General features: G+C 33.9%; 1 protein-coding gene across 4 annotated transcripts in view; it reads right to left on the bottom strand.

Moving 5' to 3' along the window:
- Nucleotides 1-24,531, bottom strand: part of COL5A2 (collagen type V alpha 2 chain) — a 422,925-nt gene that overhangs the window by 75,814 nt on the left and 322,580 nt on the right. For all 4 annotated transcript variants that reach the window (XM_078327126.1, XM_078327125.1, XM_002749552.7 and 1 more), the window contains one exon: nt 3,223-3,447. In XM_078327126.1, coding sequence (XP_078183252.1) covers nt 3,223-3,406 — 184 coding nt within the window. In that variant the 5' untranslated portion in view covers nt 3,407-3,447. The remainder of the gene's footprint in view (nt 1-3,222; nt 3,448-24,531) is intronic.

Raw genomic sequence — 24,531 nt, 5'->3', positions numbered from 1 at the left:
TGGACTTGCTGCTTTGGGAGTCTACCTGCTTTACAAATTTCTCTGTTTCCTCTAAGAAAATCCAAATACTTAGATTTTCTCTTTCTACTAGGGCTACTCTTAGTGAATTACATTGTCCTAGAAACTTATTCCTTTCATTTTGGTTTTCAAATTTATGGAGGTACAGTTGAATAAAGGGACCTCTTAATGATTCTTCTATGTTGCTTTATTTTCATTAGATAATTTTCTCTTTATCATTTTTTTGCTTTAGATTCAATTTTTTTGGTTGGATCTTTATAGGACCATGTTTTGGTTTGACATATTATTTCCACTATATTTCAATTTTCTCACTTTTCAATTTCTGCTTTTTCCTTTACAATTTTTTCCTTCTACTTACTTTCAGTTTATTTTGTTGATTTTTTTATTCTTTCTTTTTATTTAAACAAGCATAGAACTATAGTTTTTCATTATAGTTTTAAAAATAAAATGTTTCACTATGTTTTCAAGTAACTTTGGTATGTTAGGCCTTCTTATGTTTAAAAAGATTTATATATTAGTTCTATCAATTATATTCCATATTCTATTAAATTATGTTAGCATTCTTTTACATTACTCATAGATCTATATTTGTTTAGACAGTTTCTATTAGTTCCACTAAAATGAGCAATGATAAAATTGAGTGTTTCTTTTTCCTTACATGCCCCTGAGGTTTTCTTCTAGCATTCAATTTTAACAAGGAAATGCTCTTTTTTAGCATTTATTTTTGTGGTGTTAAATGTGCCACTACTTTGTCCAAGTGATTTCCCAGGTTTGAATGATATTATTTAACTTTCATGCTTAAAGATAAAGAATTACCAAACTCACTCTAGTTTACACTTTCCTTTGCCTCTCCCTTTCGTTATATGTTAATTTAATAATTATTTCTGCATTGCCAGAGCTGTAATGTTTATATTCCCATCTGTCACCTAACTTACACTTTTGTTTTAATCTTTTTATAGAGTTAAATATAACAAATGCTCACATAAATTCTTTGACAGTTTCCTCAATTAACTCTTGGTTGAGTTGCATTTAGCTGATGGTAGTTTCCCTGAGAAGTTTATAGAAACAATATTCCCAGAGTCCCAGAGAAACTTTTTTTCTGTAGCTTTTATATTTCAAGGAGAGAATGGATTTACATTTAACTTTAATTAACCATATTCTCTCCTTAAGAAATATGTATATATTGCTCCACTGTCTTCTGACACTGGATATGCTGGAGAAATTTGTGACCAGTCTTTATAATTTTTCCCCTGAGAAATAATCTGTTCTTATTCTCTGACATTCTAAAAAAGTATTTATCTTTAAAATTTAATGACTTTATTAAATTATATATGTCTGTTAACTCTTCTAGGTCAGTTTTTCAGACATGTGCTTGCCATTCAATATTTAAATTAATGTCTTACTTCATAAAAGTTTTCTTGAATTATATCATGATTTGTTCTACTCAATTATACTAATTTTTTCTTTGGGTACTCTTCTTCAGGGTTATCCTTTGCTTGTCTCCTACATCTATTATTTTTTAACTCTAAAAATTGTGATTCATTATTTTCCTGTTCACATGGTTATCATCTATATCCCTTGCTGTATTCTGTGTAGATTCACCTCTGCTTGTGATCCCTCCTATTTCATCTTCATTTCTTTGTGATGATTTGATTTTCCTTCCATTTATTTTCTGAGACCATTACTTTTTTTCCTGCTTCATAGCCTTCTTTCTTAAAGAGAAATATTTTATTAAGGTTTTTTTTTTTTTTTTGGTTCATGGGAAAATGATAGGTCAGAATTTTCACATAACAGAGGCATATCTAACTTAACAAAGTCATTAAATTTTAAGATAAATACTTCTTTAGAATGTCAGAGAATAAGAACAGATTATTTCTCAAGGAAAAAGTTATTAAGACTGGTCACAAATTTCTCCAGCATATTCAGTGTCAGAAGACAGTGGAGCAATATATACATATTTCTTAAGGAGAGAATATGGTTAATTAAAGTTAAATATAAATCCATTCTCTCTTATAGCAATATATGTTCTGGTGTGTTCTTATCTCGTAAATGTAGATGAGCTCAACCGCTTTTTATCTTATGGCATCTGTGTATAATGTGATTGCCAGCTCCTAGACCAACTGTTTGAAGTAGATTGTACATTTTGGTGTGTTTTCTGATATTTGCCACCATTGTTTCCATTTACTATTCACTTATCTCCACAGACTTAATTTTACTTTATTCCTGGGCTTCTTTGAAGATTGTATGTGTTTTGGGTAACTCTTATAAATCTTGTTTTTAATACTTTCTTTCATATATTTCTTATTACATTACTGAAAATTGAGTGTAGGTATTTATTCAAGGCACATTGTTTCTGTTCAAGAAGCAGAGAAGAGGTAAGTTGCTGTCTGTTTCCATGTACATACCATTGAACCCTTTATTGTATTTGCTGTTATTTGCAATGAAATTTTGAATAAAATAAAGCCTTGATATTGTCTTAACAATGATGAATTAGAAGTCTCATGACTGCTAACACAAATTCATAAAGGTTTAATATTGCTCTTACCTAGTTTATTGAAACCTATAAAAATTTGTTTCCTATGTATCTTTTAAAAATGTGCTCATACTGAAATACATAATATCTTTTAAACACAGAAACTTTTTCTTCAAAAAAGTTTTGAAAGTTTTACTTTATATTATTTTTTCTACTGGAAATCTAATTCATTCTTTTACCTAGCCAACATGGAAAGCATTCTGCATTTAAGAGCCAATGTAATACAGGGTGCTGTTGCACTAAATTACATTAGGAATAAGTATTCCATTCACTATGAAAAAGTTGGCATCAAGGTAGATAAACGTGTTTTCTAGATCTTCTCTCAGGCATTAATGGACTTCAAGGAAAACTGAAAAATAACTTGGAGGCACTCGTCAGGCATATGGTAACAAATGACCATCTTAAGTGATTCAAGAAATTCTCAGATTAGACACAACCACTCAAAATTCAGCCCCAAATGCTTCAGATATTTAAGAAGACAGGAAATTACTGCCTGATTCTATCTAATTTTAGATAAAGTGAGTGAGAAAAATCATTAATCATTAACCCATAGGCCACTGAAAAAAGCTGTTCAATTATTCTCTTGGGTTGCTGAATGCTGACAGTAAAAAACACTGCACCTATAAAGGTGAGTAACTGCATCAATTATGAGTTGTCCTAAGTATTCTTACCAAAATTTGTATTGCCACCTCCAGGTGTTTGTGAACAGACAGGACAGCACTCCCCAGGGGGTGTTACAGGGTCGGCACAGTCCAGCACATCCTGGCACTCTATCTTGTCACAGAGAATGGCTCCATTGTCACAGACACAGATCTGGCAAGGGGCAGGTTTCCAAATGTCCCTGTTTAAGTACATCTGGCCATTCTGAGTGCAGGCTATTTCTTCACCATATCCTTCTAAAATAAGAAGAAAAGAAAAAAGAGGTTAGTTATGTGAAATTATGGAATTGGGAAAATATTTTAAAAGGTGAGTAATCTTGTGGATTCGAAAACATTCTGGACTAAGAAGTAACCTTCCAAGAAGCCAAACACAGATGAACTGATTTTATATTGTAACAAAATAATATGTAATTCACCACAAAACGATGATAATGTATCCTTGCATGATAGGGGAAGAAATAAAAGTGATCTAATGGAGATATATTTTTTAACCAGATAATGCTTCCTTCAGGATTTTATTCCTGAAGGTATGAATGATCAAACATGAGAATATCAGTAAAGATAGATAAAAGAGAACCATCTGAAAATTGGGAGAAAATGAATACTTCAAAGGAGAATATATAATTTGAGATTTGGTGAACCCTATTGTGACCTGCAACTCACTAGAAACTGTAGTAAATTCCACAACAGGAGACAGTATGTTTTCATGTACCATAGAAAAAATTTCAAAAGTGAAAAAGGTATGCTTTTATTAAAATTATTTTTAAAATACAGTAAAAAGAATAACCATGTCCCACTTCATGGAGTAGAATTCCATTAGATATCCTAAACTGATGGTGTTTACTAAACTGTGGCAGAAATGCAAAATTTATGCAGGTAATGAGTTAATTTATGTTTGCATCAAAATTAATTAAGAAAAACCACAAACAAAATAATACACTGAGTTAATATATAGTTCTCTAGTGCTTTTCTATGTTTACATTACAATTTAAGAAAGCTTGGGAAAATACATATATTGATTTATGTGTGTGTATGCACATATTGCACAATATCCTAAGATTATACATTTATTACCAAGTAAACACATATATTACATCAATAACTTTGTGATTTTATGAGAAATAATAGTATAAAATTTTAAAACATAATGTGGATCAAATCATCAAGGCTTAATGTATCAGGAAATTCCCAACTACTTAAATTCAAACTCCTTTATAAAAGCTAAAGACATTCTTTCCCATTTCTTGCACAACTTGATTCCTTTTGCCTAACACTACCTCTCCTTCCTTCATTTCAGGCCCTCGTGGTTAGCTATCATGACTTACTTCAGTCATCTACCCTTGAAATTCTTTTCTGACTACTCTGCAAAAATTAGACTTCCTTTACCCAATTGTTATTTTTTGTAAAACTTTTCAAAGAACTCATGCCCTCAACCATTCATTCATTCATTCATTCATTTATTCATTGTGTATTATATGCTAGGTAATTTAAGAGATACTAAAATGTGAACAAATAGGCAAAAAACACTGCCCTCGGGAATTTTATTAGAATGAGTATTAATTTTTAATTTTATCTCCCTCACTAGAGAAAAATTACATGAAAGTAAGGACTAGGTGTCTTGTTCATCATTGTATTTCTTTTTCTTTTTCCTTTTTTTGGAGATGAAATTTCACTCTTGTCACCCAGGCTGGTGTGCAATGGCATGATCTCAGCTCACTGCAACCTCTGCCTCCTGGATGCAAGTGATTCGCTTGCCTCAGTCTCCTGAGTAACAGGGATTACCGACACCCACCACCATGCCCACCTAATTTTTGTATTTTTAGTGGAGACAGGGTTTCGCCATGTTGGTCAGGCTGGTCTCGAACTCCTGACCTCAGGTGATCCACCCCCCTCAACCTCCCAAAGTGCTGGGATTACAGGCATGAGCCATTGTGCCCCACCTCATCACTGTATTCCTAAAAGTTGATGCTATACCTTTCATAAACCTGCCATTTAATGTCTACTGGATGAATATAATGAATGAATCTAAACTAACTATAATTCATTAGTTTAATTGCACAGCAGAAACTTTGTACTTCATAAAAAGATGTTTTAATGTAGTTGTAATCAGTTTATGAAAGATGTTATCTGGCCAGGTGCGGTGGCTCATGTCTGTAATCTCAGCACTTTGGGAGGCTGAGGTGGGTGGATCACGAGGTCAAGGAATCAAGACCATCCTGGCCAAAATGGTGAAACCCCATCTCTACTAAAAATACAAAAATTAGCTGGGTGTGGTGGTGTGCGCCTATAGTCCTAGCTTCTTGGGAGGCTGAGGTAGGAGCATTGCTTGAACCTGGAAGGCAGAGGTTGCAGTGAGTGAAGATTGCACCAGTGCATTCCAGCCTGGCAATAGAGCGAGACTCCATCTCAAAAAACATAAAAATAAAAATAAAAGAAAGGAAAATATAATCATTTGGCACATAAAAATATATTCCAATGATAATGCAAAGCCATATATGAAAATTATTTTAATTATTTTAGCTTACAGTACAGATATTAATCCAAAAATCTGCTTTATATAATTTTTATCAATTATACTTTAATAAAGCTGGAATAAAAACATTTTTCTGACTGTCCTGAATACTTTGCTTCATATATTTATTTTACCATCATCACAGATATTTGGCAAATGGAAAATTGTTTTCAGAGAATAAAACTACTGTATTCTAATGGTTTGTGTGCTGTTTTATAAGGTAAGGACTAAGTTTCTAATCTGTTTTATCTTCATTAAAAGACTTGTATCACAAAATACATCTCTAATCAACAAAACAGTATTAGCTCTATGCCCATAGTACTATTGTAGTCATTTAAAACCAATGGGAAAATAGAACTTATGTTTTAATATGCTTTTCTGGAAGACTGTTTCAAAAAAATGAGAAATGTATTCATCAAATAGTGTGACTTTTAGATGAAATATCACTTTAACACAATGTAATTATCATGAGCATTTCCAAAGACACAACCTGTACTGTATAAAAATGGGCTTATGTTCACAGTTCACTGAGCAATTCCATTAAGCAGATAAATTAAGAGTAACTTTGCTCATTAAGTTTTATGATTGAGAAGGAAATATCTACTTACAAATGTTAAATTCTATTACCTGATAATGAGATACTAGTTCAATTAGCTTGTTTCTCCCATTCCACACTCTTGGGTGGGGGTGGGTAACAGTGTTTAAAATTATTTACTAGGAGTTAAGTGCAAATGTGCCTAATACTAACTGTGCAAAATGTTGAAAGCATATGTGGCTGGGTGTAGTGGTTCACACCTACAATCCCAGCACTTTGGAAGGCCAAGTAGGGAGGACTGCTTGAGGCCAAGAGTTCAAGACCAGCCTGGCAATACAGTGAGACACTATCTCTACAAAAATTTAAAAGTTAGCCCAGCATAGTGGCACATGCCTGTAGCTCCATCAACTTGAAGGGTGAGTCAGGAGGATCATTTTAGCTCACGAGTTCTAGGCTGCAGTGAGCTATAGGCAAGCTACTGCAGTCCAGCTTGAGCAACACAGTGAGAACCTGACTCACAAAACGAAAAGAAGGAAGCGTATGTGTTCCTTTCTGTCCTCAAAAATACATATTATTGTGGGGTATTATATATATTATATATGTTACACGTATGATAACAACATATGTTTTATATATAACATTGTGGAGTGCTAGATTTGTTTATATAATAAATGAATATAATTAACCTATAAGTTTAATTATAGTATATTTAAGCTTATTTATTGTATAAATCTTGAAAGAGCCATAGAGAACAGGATAAGTTATCTCCTGAAGTTTTATTAAATAAATTATTATAACAAAGCATATATTATTATTGGACAGACATTATATATGAGGATATATATCGCTGATGAAAAATTAGGTATTTGGAAGTAGAGAATATGAAAATGAAAAACAAGATGGCATGTAAAAATGTTGTCAAGTAAACATTAAAATATATGAGGGACCCTTCAGGGGGTAGCTTATCTTATTCTTTGTTCCTCCTTGAGGGTTGGAATAAAAGGACACATTGTCTCAGTCTTGTATTAACACCTAGAAGAGCGGTTTCTTTCTGAAAGTTTAAGATAACATAACCTCTACTCAAGGGGCAAAGAAGTGGGCCACTGGGTTACTTTCTTTAAATTATAATGTTAAAAGTTAGTTTTATACTGTGAATCATCACTGGTTCCTTTCTCCTGAGAATTTATAATTAAATTTAAGATGATGTGGAAAGTTAGTTGAAATGCTTTTAAATAGCAAGGAGATGAAAAACCACATTCACTGCTAAACCTTGTCTTCTCTTCACTCAGACAAGAATCCATACACATCACAGAGGGCTCAAAAACTCAGTGAACTCTCTTTGTTCATGTCTGAATGAAAGACATGTACAAAGAAACAGTGGGTAGAAAATACAGGGTATCTTGCAGTTTTGACGAATCTACATGGTAGTTGTACACCATATAATTAAGTTGTCCCTTCTGTTTTCTACATAGACACTTAAATGAAAAGTAAAATAGAAAGAAAATTGAAGCCAATTTGTTGAAAAATACTGCAGTAAAGTTGTCATAATAGAATTATTTTATAAATGACAGTGTAGTATAAAATAAAATAATTTTTAAATGACATTCTGAGAAATTTAATTCTGTCCTCCTGATTCCTCTACCCAAATCATAAAATTAATCCTAGCTGATATCCAAGGCTTAGATCCAAGGCCCAGAACCAAAATAAATAAATAAATAAATATTTCTTAAAATACCTGGATACTGGGGCCAATGGAGGATTGGGGCAGAGTTGGGGGAGGAAGACCATTAGGAAAAATTAGGAAAGATAGCTAATGCACGCTGGAACTAACACTTAGGTGATGGATTGACAGGTGCAGCAAACCACAGTGGCACACATTTACCTGTGTAACAAACCTGCACATCCTGCACATGTACCTTGGAACTTAAAATAAAAATAAAATTTAAATTTAAAAATTGAATAAACAAATATTTTTATATAATCTAAACAGAAACTCTAAAACTTTAATTTTGCATTACTTGTATTTTTTGCTGTTTAAGTTTTTTTAAATTTTCCTAAAATTGATTAGGACTTGTATAAATCTGATAATATCATGACTATTTTGTAATTTTCATAGTGTTTTAACTTTCAAAATTTTTATCTCCCAAGCTACAAGATTCTTTTACCCTCACCAAATGTTCCAACAAATTGAATCTATTGTGAAGTCATTCCCACAAAAATTCTGGCATTGATATATACAGAGAAGATATGTATTTACTCTGATCACATTTTATTTTAAATCAACTCAATTGTTCTGTATCTCATATATCCTCATAGATTTCTCTTCTCATAAATCTTAAGTGATTTTATATTTAGTTGTAAGAGAATTCAGTTCTTAATCACTAGATGGCAGACCAAATCCACCATCTTACTATAACAATTAGAAACTAAATTATCACAATTGCAGCTTGCCAACTATACATTGCGCCCTGCATCCACATTTTTTCATACAATTATACTTGAAAAAAAAAAAAAAAGCCTGCATAGAAATGGCCATGTTGAAACCTTGGACTGACCAAGAGAGATCATTGCATTTGTTTATTAAATTACTGGAATCTCCTTAAAGGCTTTGAAAAATATATGAAATAAAAGTCCCTAAAATTATGCCAGATATTCTCTAGCCATTAACTAAAGTTCTCCCATGCAGAAATAATATAGAGTGCACATGTGTTACAAAAATTTTAAATCTCTTATTCAGATGAATTTTCCCTCATTAGACTGTGAGCTCCTCAAGAGCCAGAATTGTGTTTACCTCAGCAACCTTCACACTTAATGTCATATAATCTGCCTTTGATAAATGTATGTGTAGCATGGATGAATGCAGATGTGACTGAGGAAAGGAAGGATCTAGTTCATTGATATGCCTGTCGAAAAGATAGCACTTTTAGCTCTCTTTCCTCCTCTCCTAACCTTCCCAGAGAGGAAGTGCACTTAGGACTCCTTTTTTGAATGAAAGGGAAATGGTCACTTGGTGGTTCTTACCAGGTGTGTCCCTGACATTCAGGCTTCTGTGTGACCAGAAAGGAAGAAGACTGTGTCAGCCATGGCATTTTATATTTTAGAACAATCTTCAGAAAGCTACAGCAACCCTTCAGCCTTCCTGATCCAGCTCATTTAGGGCCCCTTTTGGGAGTGTGAAGGTCTGGGATACCATTATTTAAAGTTTCTCTAACTGTAAAGGTCTTCGAGGAACTATAATCATGGCACTGTCAGCTGGTGACCGCATGAATAGAGAGTAAATGTCTTGAGGGACAAAGGAGGAGGCAGTAAAGCAGTCCACGTGTCCCTCTGGACGTGCAGATGCTGCGTTTAGTAATGCACAGAAGAGCATGGGCTGCTGGATGGGGTTCCAAAGAGCCTACCAAGGAAATCCTTCCCTTCCTTCTGCTCTAGGGCACTGTTTATCATTAGAAGGGAACGACAAAGAGGAACAGCATTCAATTCCTTCTTTAGACCTTGTGGAGGAGATGCCAAAAATTCCACATTCCTCATTTTGCTTTCTTTAAACAACTCCCAAAGTTTAAAAGTAAGTTACATATGAAGCCACGAGGGATAGCTGAGGGGGATCTATTACATACTTTGACAATTTTTTTCTACTTCAGCCTCAAGATCTATGGGATGGTGGGAGGGTAAGTACATATGGGGCAGGCCTATGGGGTTTTACATCTTCTGTTCTTCAATTCACTACATAGACTGTTACCTTCTAGTGAGCCCACAAACTTAAATCTGGTTTTAGGATAGTTATCAAAATTACTACTTTTTCCGTGCCCACCTCCTCTTTCTCCTTGTATCAACTGAACAGAAGTAGGCATTCAATAATGATTTGAGCTGAGTTAAATTTCTGTTCCACTAAGGACAATCATGCTTTATACTCTAAAGCAATATAATGACAATTTTGAAAAATTTCCTTGAAATCTAAAAAATTAAAAATGAAACAACTCATACATAGCACTTCAATGCAGGTCAGTTAGCACATAAATTTTAAAAAATTAGATAAACTGTCTGCGAAGGTGGTTGGTTTCTTCAGTGCAACCATTAAATGTTTTCCAATCTCATGAGCAAAGGTTTTTCAGTTAACTAGTAAAACTTCTGTTTTTACTTTACTTAAAATGGAAAAAATAGAAAGGAAAAACTCTCCTATTAGTTACTACTTAAGTTTTTTCCCATGTATCATTGGGAAATCTAAATGACTGCGGCCAAAATGGGAAACTAAAACTACACTTACTGCACATGCAATCCTCATCTACAGTTCTGTCTGGAAGACCAGCTTTCAGTCTGCTAATGCATTTGACATAGATTTCTTTTTTTCCCAAACACATGTCTCAAGCTACTAAATAACTGCAAAACATCACAAAGAGAATTGAGACAAGTCATAATCCATACACCAGAAATTTCAGTAGTAATTTTTATAGCCAATCTTAGTTCTAATCTTAAATATTAATCCTTTGTGAATAAATTTGATACAGAGATATGCCAATTGTGTCTGTCTACTTAAACACATGAAGATTTTGTAATTGTTTTGAATGACATCTACTTAATCTCTCCTAGCATAATAGTGCTTGAGATAAACAGAAGAACCAAAAATCTGCTTATCTATTTCTCTTTCAAATAAGAGGTAAACACTCAGTAATATCTCGTATCCACATTCCAGATTTCCTTCATCTCCTTTCAGTCTTAGCTCAAATATTACCTACTCTGAACGCCCTACCAAAAAAAATGCACATGACTACACATAACACTCTCAATTCACCAATTCTTGTTCTTTTTTCTTTTAATTTAATATTTATCACTTTCAAGCCTACTATATGATATTGGATTTATTATGTTTATTATTTGTCACTCCATGATAGATTTATAGCTCTGTAAGAACAGATAGAATTTATTTTGCTCCCTTTGTTGATATATCCTGATATCCTTGAATAGTGTCAGGATCATCGCAAATGCTCAATAAGTATTTGTTAAATTAATTTGTTGAATATTAGTTGTTCGCTTAAGAAGCCTTAGATGGTAAAGTCATTTTATAATATTCTTTTGTATGTAAAAGGGGATTTTTATAACTAAAGTCAATTGAAAGAACACCAAGTAAGAGATCTAGGCCACATTAATACAAAATGATATGCTTTGATCCTGGGCTATTACCTGATTTTTAGAGAAGCCCCATTTTAGCTGTAATTTATGTGGGCCAAGCCTACAAGTCTTTAAAACACTAGTAATTATGGAATATTATATATTATTATTTATTCCAGACATTATATCCTAAGAAGAATGTATATTTTACTCATTTTTTATAACTGAAAATAATAAATATTATAAGAGGATATTCAGTATAGGATACTCTATGAATATAAAATTAAATATTTTACATAAAATATTTTAGAGTCAATTTAACTTTGTATTTTATTATGTCTTTGCAGCTGCATTTTGCTTTTTCAATTTTCCCTGATACGGAAGAATATTTAGGGCCTCTAGAGAAAATCCAGACATTGTAGTCAGCTTATTTCTTCCAATTCATTCTTTATGCACTGCCCTTGCCCTGAGCAAGTTGAAATTTCTTTTACAATCCACCAGACATTCCACAGTTCTCAATGGCTCTTTGATCCCATTCATTTCACTACCAAAGATTCTAAAATATTTTGAAGAAAGTTTCTAAGAGGAATTTAAAGGGATGCCTCTTTCTGCATTATTCCTCTGGAGCTCAGTTCTGGAGGCATGGGGTGAGGGGAACTAGTGCTGTCATTCTGAAGGCATCATTTCTAATTTTATACTCTTGAAACTATCTAGTGACTTGAATTAGTATTCAGTTTTGTTCTACTTTACTTCAATTTAACTTATATCTGTTTTGTAGCCATTAAAACAAATAAGTGATTTTGCTGAAGAATAAAACTAAAACTAGATTTTTACTCTTCTTTCTGGCATTCCTTTCCAGGTTACTTCCAGAACAGGTAATAGACTCTTTAAAAAAAATTCAGAACCTAAGTTCATCTCTTAATTTTCATATTTAGTTTCTCCCTTAATAATGTGTGTAATTGTATGGAAGCCAACTTATTTATTGCATGTTTAAGATCAAAACTCAATATTCTCTGAATCTCAAAACCAGCCAAATGCCATAGCAATACTTTGTAGGAGAAAGAGAAGTTGTTGCCTTTACTGGCAAGTTATATTAATAACTTTTTAAATGCACAGCAAAGCTCTTCATTGGGTAATTTCTCCACTTGTAGGGAGAACAAAAGACAGGAAAAACAAACAGACAAGGAGGATAAAGAGAGGAAGGAGGAAGGGGGTAGAGGAAGGAGGATGAGATGATCGTCTTCTTTCCATGTGACTTTATTACATCAAGAAGGAGGATTTACAAGTTTCTTTAGAAAACAACAGAATTAACCTGAAAATACTTCTTTATCCTATTAGGGAAAATACAAAGAATGAACACAAGATTTTTCACCTTCAAAACCATATGCTTCTAAGGAGAAGATGCTATTTTCCTTACTAAGTAAACATAGGCAAGCTTTATCACAATTTCCAAAGTTTTAGATTATTCCTTAATGTTTTTCATTCAGTTTTTAAATTCTGAATTTTATCATTATTATATAATTTATATTTTAATTTCTTAAAACATGGTGACAATGAATAAATTATCTATAAAGGAAAATAATACTTTGTCATTTTCTTTAAATATCCATGGAAAGATTAAAAGTTTCTAAAATCTTTCAATAATTTGCTTAATTCCAAATAACTACAGAACATTTATTTGGTGCTAATACAGTGGTTAGCATGTGCTGAGATCAGAGGAAGAAATGTATAGCATTTCCTAAAGAGTATAAAATTTAGTTTGGGCAAAAAGATTAACTAAGTTGTTTACTAGTCAACTGATTATTACTACATTAATAGATCAAAAGTGTGCTTCAATATTTCTACTTGTTAACATATAGAAAAAGATAAAATATGAGCCTTTACTTTTGGGGAAAAGAAATCTTTAAAGATGTCATAAAGAAGTTTGCTTTAAAGTATCGAAAATTTATCCTATTAAATTTGTCAATCTTGAAAAAAGAATAGAGGCATTAGTTAATCCATTTAATTAATAATTATTTATCTAGCAAATAATAACAATTTTATTAAATACTTGTTTAGTATAAATGCAAACTTTGGATCAGAGAATGAGACATTTGGAGTTCAACTTTCTTGCCAAAAACAACCAAAATATACAAAAGCTGCAAAAGATAATGAAAATTTTTGTAGAATAATTTTATACATTTGTGTATTTCACTAGTGCATTCTGGAAAAATTATATTCACACTGAAACTTCACAAACGCATTCTATTTTCTCATTAACCTGTAAGTATCCTGGGGCCTTTTAAATTATTGGTCCTTATCTTGGAAATCTTCCTGTGATTTGAGAGGTCTTTGCCTAATGCTATTTATTTTCATTAATTACAACTAAGTCTGGGGAACATCAAGCTGAGGCTTTTCTGGAATCCAAAACAAAAACAATCTTCAATCATTATGGATATATAAAATTCTGTTTATCAACACAAACTTCAGTTATCAAGGAGTGAACAGAATACAAAATGACATTAAATTCTCTTAAGAGTATATCACCTCTTGACTCTCCTTCGGTATCCTATTTGGTAATGAAACATATTTTAAACTCTTAGACAGCAAGACAGCTGGATACATAGAGGAGAGAAAGTGGAAACCCATAAATGCAAATCATTTAATGATCCCTGAGAATATAGCAGCTACAATAATGGCTAAGCCCACAGTTTTGAGATCCCCTGTGTGAGTTTCAGTCCTCCCTGTTTGTTTTAGTCTTTCAACAACTTTGGCATTAAGAATGTGTTCAAATCATAAAATAAATGCATTTATTTTTGAAGCAAACATCAGAATAACATAATGTATGCATTTTGATAATATCATTTATTTATTCGACAAATATTTTTCTGTTATTTTGCCAAGCATTGGGAATACAGTTAAAGTAGTGAATTCCTCCCTACCTTTAAGGAGTTTACAGACTACTTAGAGAACCCGTGCTGTTGAGAAACATTAAGTTTACTCTGCCCCCATGGCTCCTTTGTGAAGGATAGCTTGTAGTTTATAATTTGTCATAGGCAGGTACCAGCTGCCTACCTGTATATTCCTGAGTTATGTGTATATGTAGAACACCTGTGTATTCCTAAGAATCACCTGTCAAAGAGCAAATAAGTGCATGGATGAATCTCTGCTCCGGGCCTTCAGTCCTGGAGAGCTGGAAGCCCCACAGGCTCTCAGGCTCTTGGTCCCCAGGATAGATACACTCTGTTGGCTATCTGGGTGTCTGCCTCTCTCAATACCTTCAGCCTGCCTGGGTGGGAGTCTCCTGGCTCAGCTGGTTCTTGGTACAGTACAGTAACAGATTATTAGAACATAATTCTTTAAATATAAAATTATGGGCAAACCTTGGCTGTTGTGGGAACATGTAGGAAGAGCATATAATCTAGGCTGGAGATCAGGGAAATCAAGAGAGTTCTGGGATTTGAGTTCTTTAACTTCCTTATTTCCTTTTTTCAATTTATCGTTTTGCATTTCTTTTTTAAGTGATAAAATTAAAATCAAAAGCAGTTTCTTCCAAAAATCCACTTCCAAGGTGGATAAATTGTTACACTTGGCTCTTTGCTGGTAATTGGCAATGTATTCCTTTTCTCCGCCAACTGGCCAGGATGGATCTGAAGCAGCCCAGGTACTTTCTCTCACCCATGACTCTGATTTTAACTTCTTTACCATCTCTCCCTGTGCCTGAGGGTAAAACAATGGCACTCTGTTTCTAAACTAACTGGCATGTCCATGGGAAGATGCCTTGGAGGAGGGGTGGGGCTCATGTGTGGGTGCTCTGGTCCAGCAGTCTGGAGGCCAAGACAGTGTGTACAGCCACATTGCAGGAACCATTTGCTGCTGATGACTAACTCTAGCAACACTGGGACAAACTAAAAATGTGTTTTTCTAGGTACAATTCCATAGTCTTTCTTCAAATTTAGATGTAGAATTCTGGCCATAGTGTTTTGACACTTTAGGAAGTCAAAAAAAAAATGTGTAATGTCTAGTTTGAAAGAAGCTGACTTTCGTAATTTAGAAAACACTGCAAAGTAAGATATTAAATAAGTGTACTACAAGTTTATTTATACCTAGCACATCCACTTATACTCACTTTCTTAGATTACTTAGGCATTTATTGAGTTGATTTACTCTATGCCTAACTATATCCCATGGAAGGAAGATGCAAAAGTTAAAGACACAAGCTACTCCAGAGGACCTTAAAGGAAAGTTTACAAAATCATACCTCTAACAAATATTGACAAAGAACTTTCAAAATGTAAAGTATCTTCTATCCAGTTGTTTCTCTAATGACCACAATTAGTTGAGGCAGCAAATAGTTTATATAAGATACTAGATTTGAGGAATTACAAATAAGAAATCTGAAAAGATGAGATCAATATAAGCTGAAATTATCTGAGCAGGGGTAAGTAGAAGCGGGTTCTTAAGCAGGCCTTGAAAAATGGAAGGTATTTATGATGGTGGGGATAAGGAAAACTCTGCTGGGGAAAAAGGCAGGAAACCACCTAAAAGAGGACTAGAGAGGGTGGGAAACATGTCACATACATAGGGTCGGGAGGGGATGGTTTAATTTATCAAAAAGAAGAGGGATGAGAATACTTCGTAAAAGTGACACCTCTTCCACTAGGAAGGTTTTAACAACTTGCCCACATGGAATTTGGCCATTCTCTTCTTTTGCCCTCATCTCACCTTACCCATATATCTGGCAAATATCTGGAACATTCTATTATACTTATTGGTTTGTGTACATGTAAAATCTACTGGGCTGTACATTTCTTAAGGATGAAAAACATTTAATTTCTCTCTATATCATGAGTATATAAAAGTGCCTGATACATGGAAAACATCCAATAAATGCTTGCTGAATGAATGAATCAATTCATTCATTCTCCTAATAAATAGGAGAATGTTTAAGTAGCTTTCAGGAATATTAACCTAACTATGGAATTAAATAAGAAATAAATGGGACCAAAGACCACAGTGAAAATGTTATACTGAAGTAAGAAGAATCAGTAGTTTTAGAAATCAATAGAGAGAGGTAAAGCCAAGAGACACTAGGTAGAAAATACAAAGGGTTTGATGAAGTATGGGTGAGAAAAAGTATTTATTTATTTATTTAGAGATGGAATTTCACTCTTGTTGCCCAGGCTGGAGTGCAATGGTGCAATCTCAGCTCACTGAAATCTCTGCCTCCCAGGTTCAAGTGATTCTCCTGCCTCAGCCTCCCGAGTAGCTGGGATTACAGGCGTGCACCATCACGTCCAGCCAATTTTGTATTTTTAAGAGATAAGGTTTCACCATGTTGGTCAGGCTGGTCTCAAACTGCTGACCTCAAGTGATCAACCCACTTCGGCCTCCCAAAGTGCTGGGATAACAGGCATGAGCCACTGTGTCTGGCCTAAACATTTTTTTTTTTTTTTTTTGAGATGGAGTTTCGCTCTTGTTACCCAGGTTGGAGTGCAATGGCGCAATCTCAGCTCACCGCAACCTCCGCCTCCTGGGTTCAGGCAATTCTCCTGTCTCAGCCTTCTAAGTAGCTGGGATTACAGGCACATGCCACCGTGCCCAGATAATTTTTTGTATTTTTAGTAGAGACGGGGTTTCACCATGTTGACCAGCATGGTCTCGATCTCTTGACCTCGTGATCCACCAGCCTCGGCCTCCCAACGTGCTGGGATTACAGGCCTGAGCCACCACATCCGGTGGCCTAAACATTTTTAAAGATAACTTCAGAGTCTCAGAAATGGAAGAAGACATATCTACTGGGTATTTATGGGTTAAATTGTGTCCTGCTAAAGGATATATTGAATTTCTAATCCTCTGTACTTCAGAATGTGACATTATTTGGAATTAAGGTCATTTAAGATGACCTAATTAGTTAAAATGAAGTCATACTGGAATATGATGGGCCCTTAATCCAATATGACTGGTATCCTTATAAGGAGGGAAGGGAGGCAGAGACACAGAGACTCAGACATTCATTTCTGTTGTCATAAGCCACCTGGTTTGTGGTACTTTATTATCAAGCAGCCCTAGGAAAGTAACACAGGTGTATGGACCAGACATCTAATGAAATAAAGGTTTTGGAGAGATAAACAAATTTGATTTTAAAAATTCTAAACTCTATTTAAGGCAAGTTGGAGTGAATCTTAAGGAAGTTATTACCCAGTAGAAATATTAATAGCAGCTATTAATTGTGTTCTAAGAGTTACGTTAAGTGCCTGATAAAAATTTTCCACATAGTCCTAACAACCATCCTGGTAGAGGCTTGGAGTCAACCATGATCACAAAGCTAGTGAGTGGCAGTGTCGATATTTAAACAAATATATACCTGTAACCATTATACATTATGTTAGACAACCAGACTGCTATATTAGAGAGAGGATAAGGGGATGGCACATTTACATGTATAAAAGTCTAAAGTCACATTCTAAATGTGGGTTTTAAATAAGAGAGTGGTAAAGTGACAAATAGAGCTCATATGAAGAATGAACAGCAATAGAAGCTTCTATCTCTAAGGTAAAAACATGGTTTTACCTTAGAGATGAAAAAAGGAAGCTATTTAAGATGGGTTTTTTAAAAGGAAACATGTTAGTAGAGAGAAGCAATTAAAACATACTAAGATTGTGAACCCCATTCTTTCTATTCAGCTCCCAACACTAAATGGTGGAAATTTCATTTCCTGGTGCTCTGCCTGAGTAGCCACCAAATGTTACCATCCTAATATCCGGTGAAATTTCCCCTAGCTTTCCTGAGGCCTCACAGGATATTGATGGGGAAAAGACTATCTCCATGACATGAATAAGTCTTTCAGGTATTTTAATGAGTAGGGCTAGTAAATGATTGCATACCAACTATTATTTAGTTCTTTTTAGATTAGTTTATAGGGCGCAGGAAATGAAATTTTTCCCCAGAATATTCAGCTTGCATTATATAAACATGATTCCCCTCAGCAAACAGAATGCACTATGCTTGCTATTTAACTAAAATTGAACAGGGGATGATAAAAAAGTCATTGAGGAAAAATTTAACAATATTCAACACTATATAATACAATTTAAGAAAACTGTCAACTGCTGCTTTTTAAATTACATTACATTCATGTTTTCATTTTCTTTCATTTTTCTGAAGTCTGAACAAGTATTTTTGAAATTTCTTAACTGTGTTTTCCTTTGTTTTATTTTTTAATTTAATCTTTGCTATAGGTTTGAAAATGGAATATTCCTCCAGGGACCAATTTATACCTTCAATTTTTTCCTGTTTAGTAACTGTCAGGTTAGTCACAATAGGATTGATTAGCAATTAGGATTAGAAGTAAAAGAAAATAATAAAATAAATGTAATTGCTCATTTTGTTTTATAGTAATAAAAGAAAGCATGTGATATAATAAAAAAATTCTAAATAAGACCTATCTGCATACTGATTTAATGGAAGATAACTGAGTGAATCTGGATATGCTTATGGTGTTCGTAGAATAGCAATAACTGAAAATTATTTAATGGAATTTTACTGGCTAAATATCAAGTATAAAGATTATGGGATTTATCATAAACTCAAACAAACTTTTCATGACTGGACGATATTATAAAATTAGATGACAAGATGTGCTGGATACAAAAAGAAAACCAAGGTATGTATCCACCAATAGAAACCTCTCTGACATTGCAGAGGTTCAACCATTTGGGAATAGGGCCATTCGCAGCACCTGACTTGGTAAATAGAACAGTTAAATAGATTTAGAGGCATTATTTTATGTCCAGTTACATTTACCAATGACTTTCCTGGGAGTTAGAAATTCTTAGGCATAGATAAAATTATTCTCCATATCCACACCAAATTGCACTTACAACAGTGTTCACATACAGTTGACTCTTGAGCAACATGGGTTTGAACTGCATGGGTCCATTTATAAGGGGATTTCCTTCCACCTCTGCCACCCCTGGGACAAACCCCTTCTCTTCCTCCTCCTTTTCAGCCTACTGAAAGTGAAGACAGTAAGAATGAATACTTTCATAATGAACCACATCCACTTAATAAATCATAAATATATTTTCCCTTCCTTATGATTTTCTTAAGAACATCTTCCTTTTTCTAGCTTCATTTAAGAATACAGTATATAATACAAACAACATATAAAATATGTGTTAATCATTTGTTTATGTTGTAGGTGAGGTTTCCAGTCAACAATAGGCTATTAGCAGTTAATATTTTAGGAAGTTAATAGTTGTACATGGATTTTTCAACTGCACCCATGACCCCCATATTGTTCAACAGACAACTGTATTCAGCATGATTCTTCCTCATCTGATAAAATTAAGAGAAAGTTCTTTATTTCTTATGGAACCCAGGCTTTGGATTCCTTTAACTGTAGAAGGAGTAGGTGAAGAGTTTAGTCAAAACTTACAGGAATATGAAATCTGCAGTGATAACCCTCTCCCAGTCATGACTTACACTACTTTATGCCAGCCTATATATGATGAATTACAAACTCCACTGTTTATGTTTCTAAAGTTTTCAGAAATTTAAAAATTGATTTTTACATGGGAACCATGTTATACTTAAATTTGTCGGAAATTAATTTTACTTAACAATCATTCAGCTTGCTCATCTTAATACTTAAATGATTAGAAATATTAGTTATTAGTAAGGGAAAAAAACAATATGATGGTATAGTAGCCAAATCTATATTACCTAAAAGTCAGTATATGTGGATTCTTTCCAATGGTAATATTTTGTGTAATGAAAGAGTTTATGAAAAATTTCTTTCAGTTATGATTAAACCCAAATTGATCATTTTAAAATGCTTACATCTAGTGTTTATTAACAAAAGAAATCATTTCTCTCTCTTAAAATTATTTTTAAAATGAGTTTTTAAATTTATTTTCATAGTGCTAAACAAGAGTGAATTTCAAGAAAAGTGACATGGCACTTAGTACACATCAAGTGGAACATTCTGCAGAATTTCTTAAGAGGAGAGAGGAAATCAGCTCCTTGGCTTCTAAAGCTCAGAAAGAATAAATTAGATTTTTTAGTAAACCATGTAAGTCAAATCTAATTTCCCCTACAGAGATAGCGTTATAATAATAAAATGCATTCCAAACCAAGGGACTAATAACAGCTTAACAAAAATAGCCACATTTACTAAATGAAATATATGCAGTCCAGTGTGTCATGTAGGGGATTTGAAGTGGTCCTGGCAGGGTGAGGAAACAGACTGGGATCTCCAAAGAAATATCCACAGAAATACTGCACTGCACAGAATGCAAAGGCTATGAGCAAAGACAGTCTTCTTCCATCCAATAAATACTGAGTACCAATTATGTGCCATTTCTTTTTTAGGTCCCAAAACTGAACAAAACACAAGACACCCTTCTAACTCCAAGTAGCTATATCCTATTGAAGAAGACAATCAGATAAGCAAGCAACTAAAGTAGATGGCGATAAGCAACTTATAGAAAAAAATAGAGTGCTAAGGGAACATGTACAAGCATTGCTTAGGCATTGTAGGAGGACTAGGATACCTTTTCTGGTGGAAGTGATGTATGAACCAAGAACTGAGAAAGAATTTATCCAGGAACCATTTGTAATTCACTACGGTTAAAAGAAAGGGAAAGAAAAGAGAAGAAAATGAGTGGTTAAAAAAGGGACAGTGTTGGAAAAAATGGCAGCATCAGGTGTCTGGAACCCAGATTTCTGATGTCCTTCAGTCCTCTTTCTTTGGATCCATCTTCAGAGAGAGTAGGACCTTGCCAACCCAAATCAAAAGATTGAGAAATAGAGAAAGCAAATTTGCAGCTCTAACTATTAGCCTTTCAGATGTATTTTGGCCCTTAATCTAGTCACCGGAACCCTCAAGAGGCAAAACGATGCAGGAGGAATGGAAATTGCGGAGTTCAGAAAACCTAGGCTTTTTAATTTATTTTACTTTTTCACACCAACACTGAAAATTACTATGTAACTTTTGGCAAATTACAACTTTATTGATTGTCATTTATTTTCATCTAAAAAATAGGGATAACATACCCCCTTACCAAGGTTTTTTGAGAATCATATAGATGTGAGAGTGCTTTGAAAACCAAGCATGTGTTATTCAAACACAAACCAATATTATTTAGTGCAGAGGTTCCCAGATTTCTCTTGCCTGATTCAAATCCATTTACATGTATATCAAATGTAGAGTCAGGCTCACCTCTCTCCTCCTTATAGGGCTTATCAGAATCTGGAGTAAGATGAAGCAGGAGAGAAAAATCTACATTATTTTGACAAAAATCCATTTATATACGGCTATGATCACAGTGAAGGAGTGCTGCTTCTCCCACAAAACGCCCTGAGGTCAAGTCTGTCTATATAAATAATGTCATGAAACAGAAATGCACTCAGATTTCAAGAACAGAAATGATAAGAGTAGGAAAGAGGAGAAAGTGACTTCTGCAGGGCAAGATAAATTTTTCGGGGTAAGCATATGATACCGCACAAAGCCACTGCAGCAATTAGTTGGGCCTATTAATGCCACAGTACCTGATCTAGCTGCTCACAGCAATACACCTGTGTTTAATGGAATCACAGCTGGAAGATTTTTGAAGCTAATTATAGGGCACCTTGACAAGAGGCATTTTAAGCCATTGAAGTATGTTTTGTGACTTCTGCCAATATAACCCGTACATACCTTGCTAGTTATGTTTTAAAAAGTTAAAAGTAGGTGGCATTTTGCTTGCAGAATTGGGAGGCAAATCCCATAATTATCTTTCCAAGCCATCCAAAGCTTCAGGTTATTTTTGTAACCATATATTTATGATCTTTCAGTTCTTCTGTAATTCAAATACTTTATCCAAAATCAGTTCCATAAAAATTATATGTAGTTTGTGATTTTAAATGCTGTGTATCCCTCATATTGTGGAGTTTTTTGTTGTTGTTTTTAATTTCAGCCTTGATTTTGTTTGAAGTTGGTGCTCCTCAAACCTGACTTTGCATCAGAATCAGAGAATTTTTTAAAATACTGATTCCTAGACCCTACTTCTGGTGATTCAGAGAATTTTCTAAAATACTGATTCCTAGACCCTACTTCTGATATTGTTTTGAAACTGGAAATTTGTGTTTCTTAGAAGCTTCTCTAGTATTTTGATGCCAGATTCGGAGATAATTACTGTCGTCCTCACAAGAAGCACTTCAGTGATGTGCAACAAGAAAACTGTTGTTCCTTAGAATGATCATTCCCATTTGAGACCTTTCTCCTTCCTTATGTCCAGTTGTTAGAGAAGACTGTATCTTCTACTTCTTGCTTATAATAACAGAGAAAAAGCTCAATGACACTTGACTCCTTAGGAAAGTTTACCACTGAAAAAAAACTACCACAGTCCTGAAATCTCTCTCATTAAACATCTGTTGTAAAGTATAAACATTTTTGAATTACAATTGCTTTAATGAATTAGAACCCTTTGGTATTTCAGTAATAAATCTCCATGAAAAAAGGTCTCCAATTTAGATTAGTAAAGTGAAATTCTGGTGTGAACATAAGAAGTCGCAAAACTCTCCCGGATTCCATTTGTGCCTTTATAGTCTCCTGGTGAGTTTTATCACTGGGTAGAATTCACAAACCAAAAAAAAAAAAAAAAGTTCAATAAATACATTTCACACGGGGAACTTAACAAGAAAAAACAACTACCTTATAGAAAACAGATGGCTAGCGATACTAAAGCCGAAAGGCTGTCAGCTGTGTCTTCAGCCTGTTTTTCTGTGCTGGTATAAATTGGCAGAGAAACCTCCTTACATTTCACTAAAAGGGGCCCAGCCCATAAACGACTTGCTAAAGAAATCTGAAAATCATATGTTTTTCAATATGAAATACGTAAAATGTTTGAAGACTGACTTTTTTAATGAAGATTTTTCGACCTTCTATTTTGAGATGATTCTGGGACATTCCTTGAATTATCCAGAAATGAAGGGAAATGGTATAGATAAGATAATAATTTTATGTCAAATTTTATTTTTTTCTCATCTTTTAAAATCTTTTCTCTTTTACATGCAAAAGCTACTAGGTACTCACTGACATTTACTTTGTAAATCACCTGTTTGATTTCAAAATGGACAAGTTATAGTATATGATTTAGGAAATCATTTTCAAATTAGGAATTTAAGAGCAAGTTATCTGTATCATACATCCATTTAAACTTCATCCATATCACTATTTAGAGGAAGAGGTTTCATGGTAATTTAGCTATGTACCAAATATACATATCAGGCAGCTACATTAAAGACTGTGTGCTGGTGGGTTTACCGTAATATAAAGTTTAGGTCCTCATGTGGCTTACACTTTACTTGTTTTAAATTGTGCTCTCTTAATGGTTCTTTCTGCAGCAGTTATAAATTATATAAGCATAAGTGACCTTGAAGCAAAAAAAGATGAAAGAAACTAATAGTTAGCTAAAGACGTCTATATTGTGATATTCTAGAAATCTTTCTGGCCACAGAACTAAAATTTTTTCCCTCCTATAGTCCTTCGGTTTGATTCAACAAAAATGCATTTTTTTGTCTTCTCCATGCCCGACACTGCCCTGGATAGTGGTGATAGAGCAATGAACAAACACATTCCTGAACACTTTTATTTCTAAAAGAAACAGTCTTGTCTAATTTCACATGAGAATTTTCCTTCCTTTAGTAATTTGTGAGAAGATGGAAGTATTTGTGGTTAGAACCTATGAGTATGCTTTTATACAATTTCCTCCAAATCCTTTTAGTCACTGAGATATTTTAGTGGTGAGTCTATGAAATAGACTTCTAGAAGTACATGTAGGATTTAAGTTTTTATATACAACCTCTTTACAAATTCATTTACTGATTTATTTAACAATGATTTTTGAGCATCTAATATGTGCTTAGTTTAAAAGGGCATTTACTTGTAAAAACACTGATCATATTTATTCCTAATTTCTGCTTTAATGGTTAGACCACTCTCCACTGAAGCAGGGTATCTGTGGATTGCTCACAGCTGTACCCCTTACATCTAGCAAGTGATCTAGGACACAGTGGGTTTCCACTGTAGCCACATGAACTAAAAAAGAAAGGAGGAAATGAAATCAGAGGATTGCCACCATATTTAAATAGCCACCTTGGCTCTGAAAAGATTTCAAATGGATCTAGCATCTAGCATCTCTTC

Source organism: Callithrix jacchus, chromosome 6, assembly GCF_049354715.1.
Source record: "Callithrix jacchus isolate 240 chromosome 6, calJac240_pri, whole genome shotgun sequence".
Taxonomy (NCBI): Eukaryota; Metazoa; Chordata; class Mammalia; order Primates; family Cebidae; genus Callithrix; species Callithrix jacchus.
Note: the sequence above shows the minus strand (reverse complement) of the source record. Positions and strands in the feature narration are given on the sequence as shown.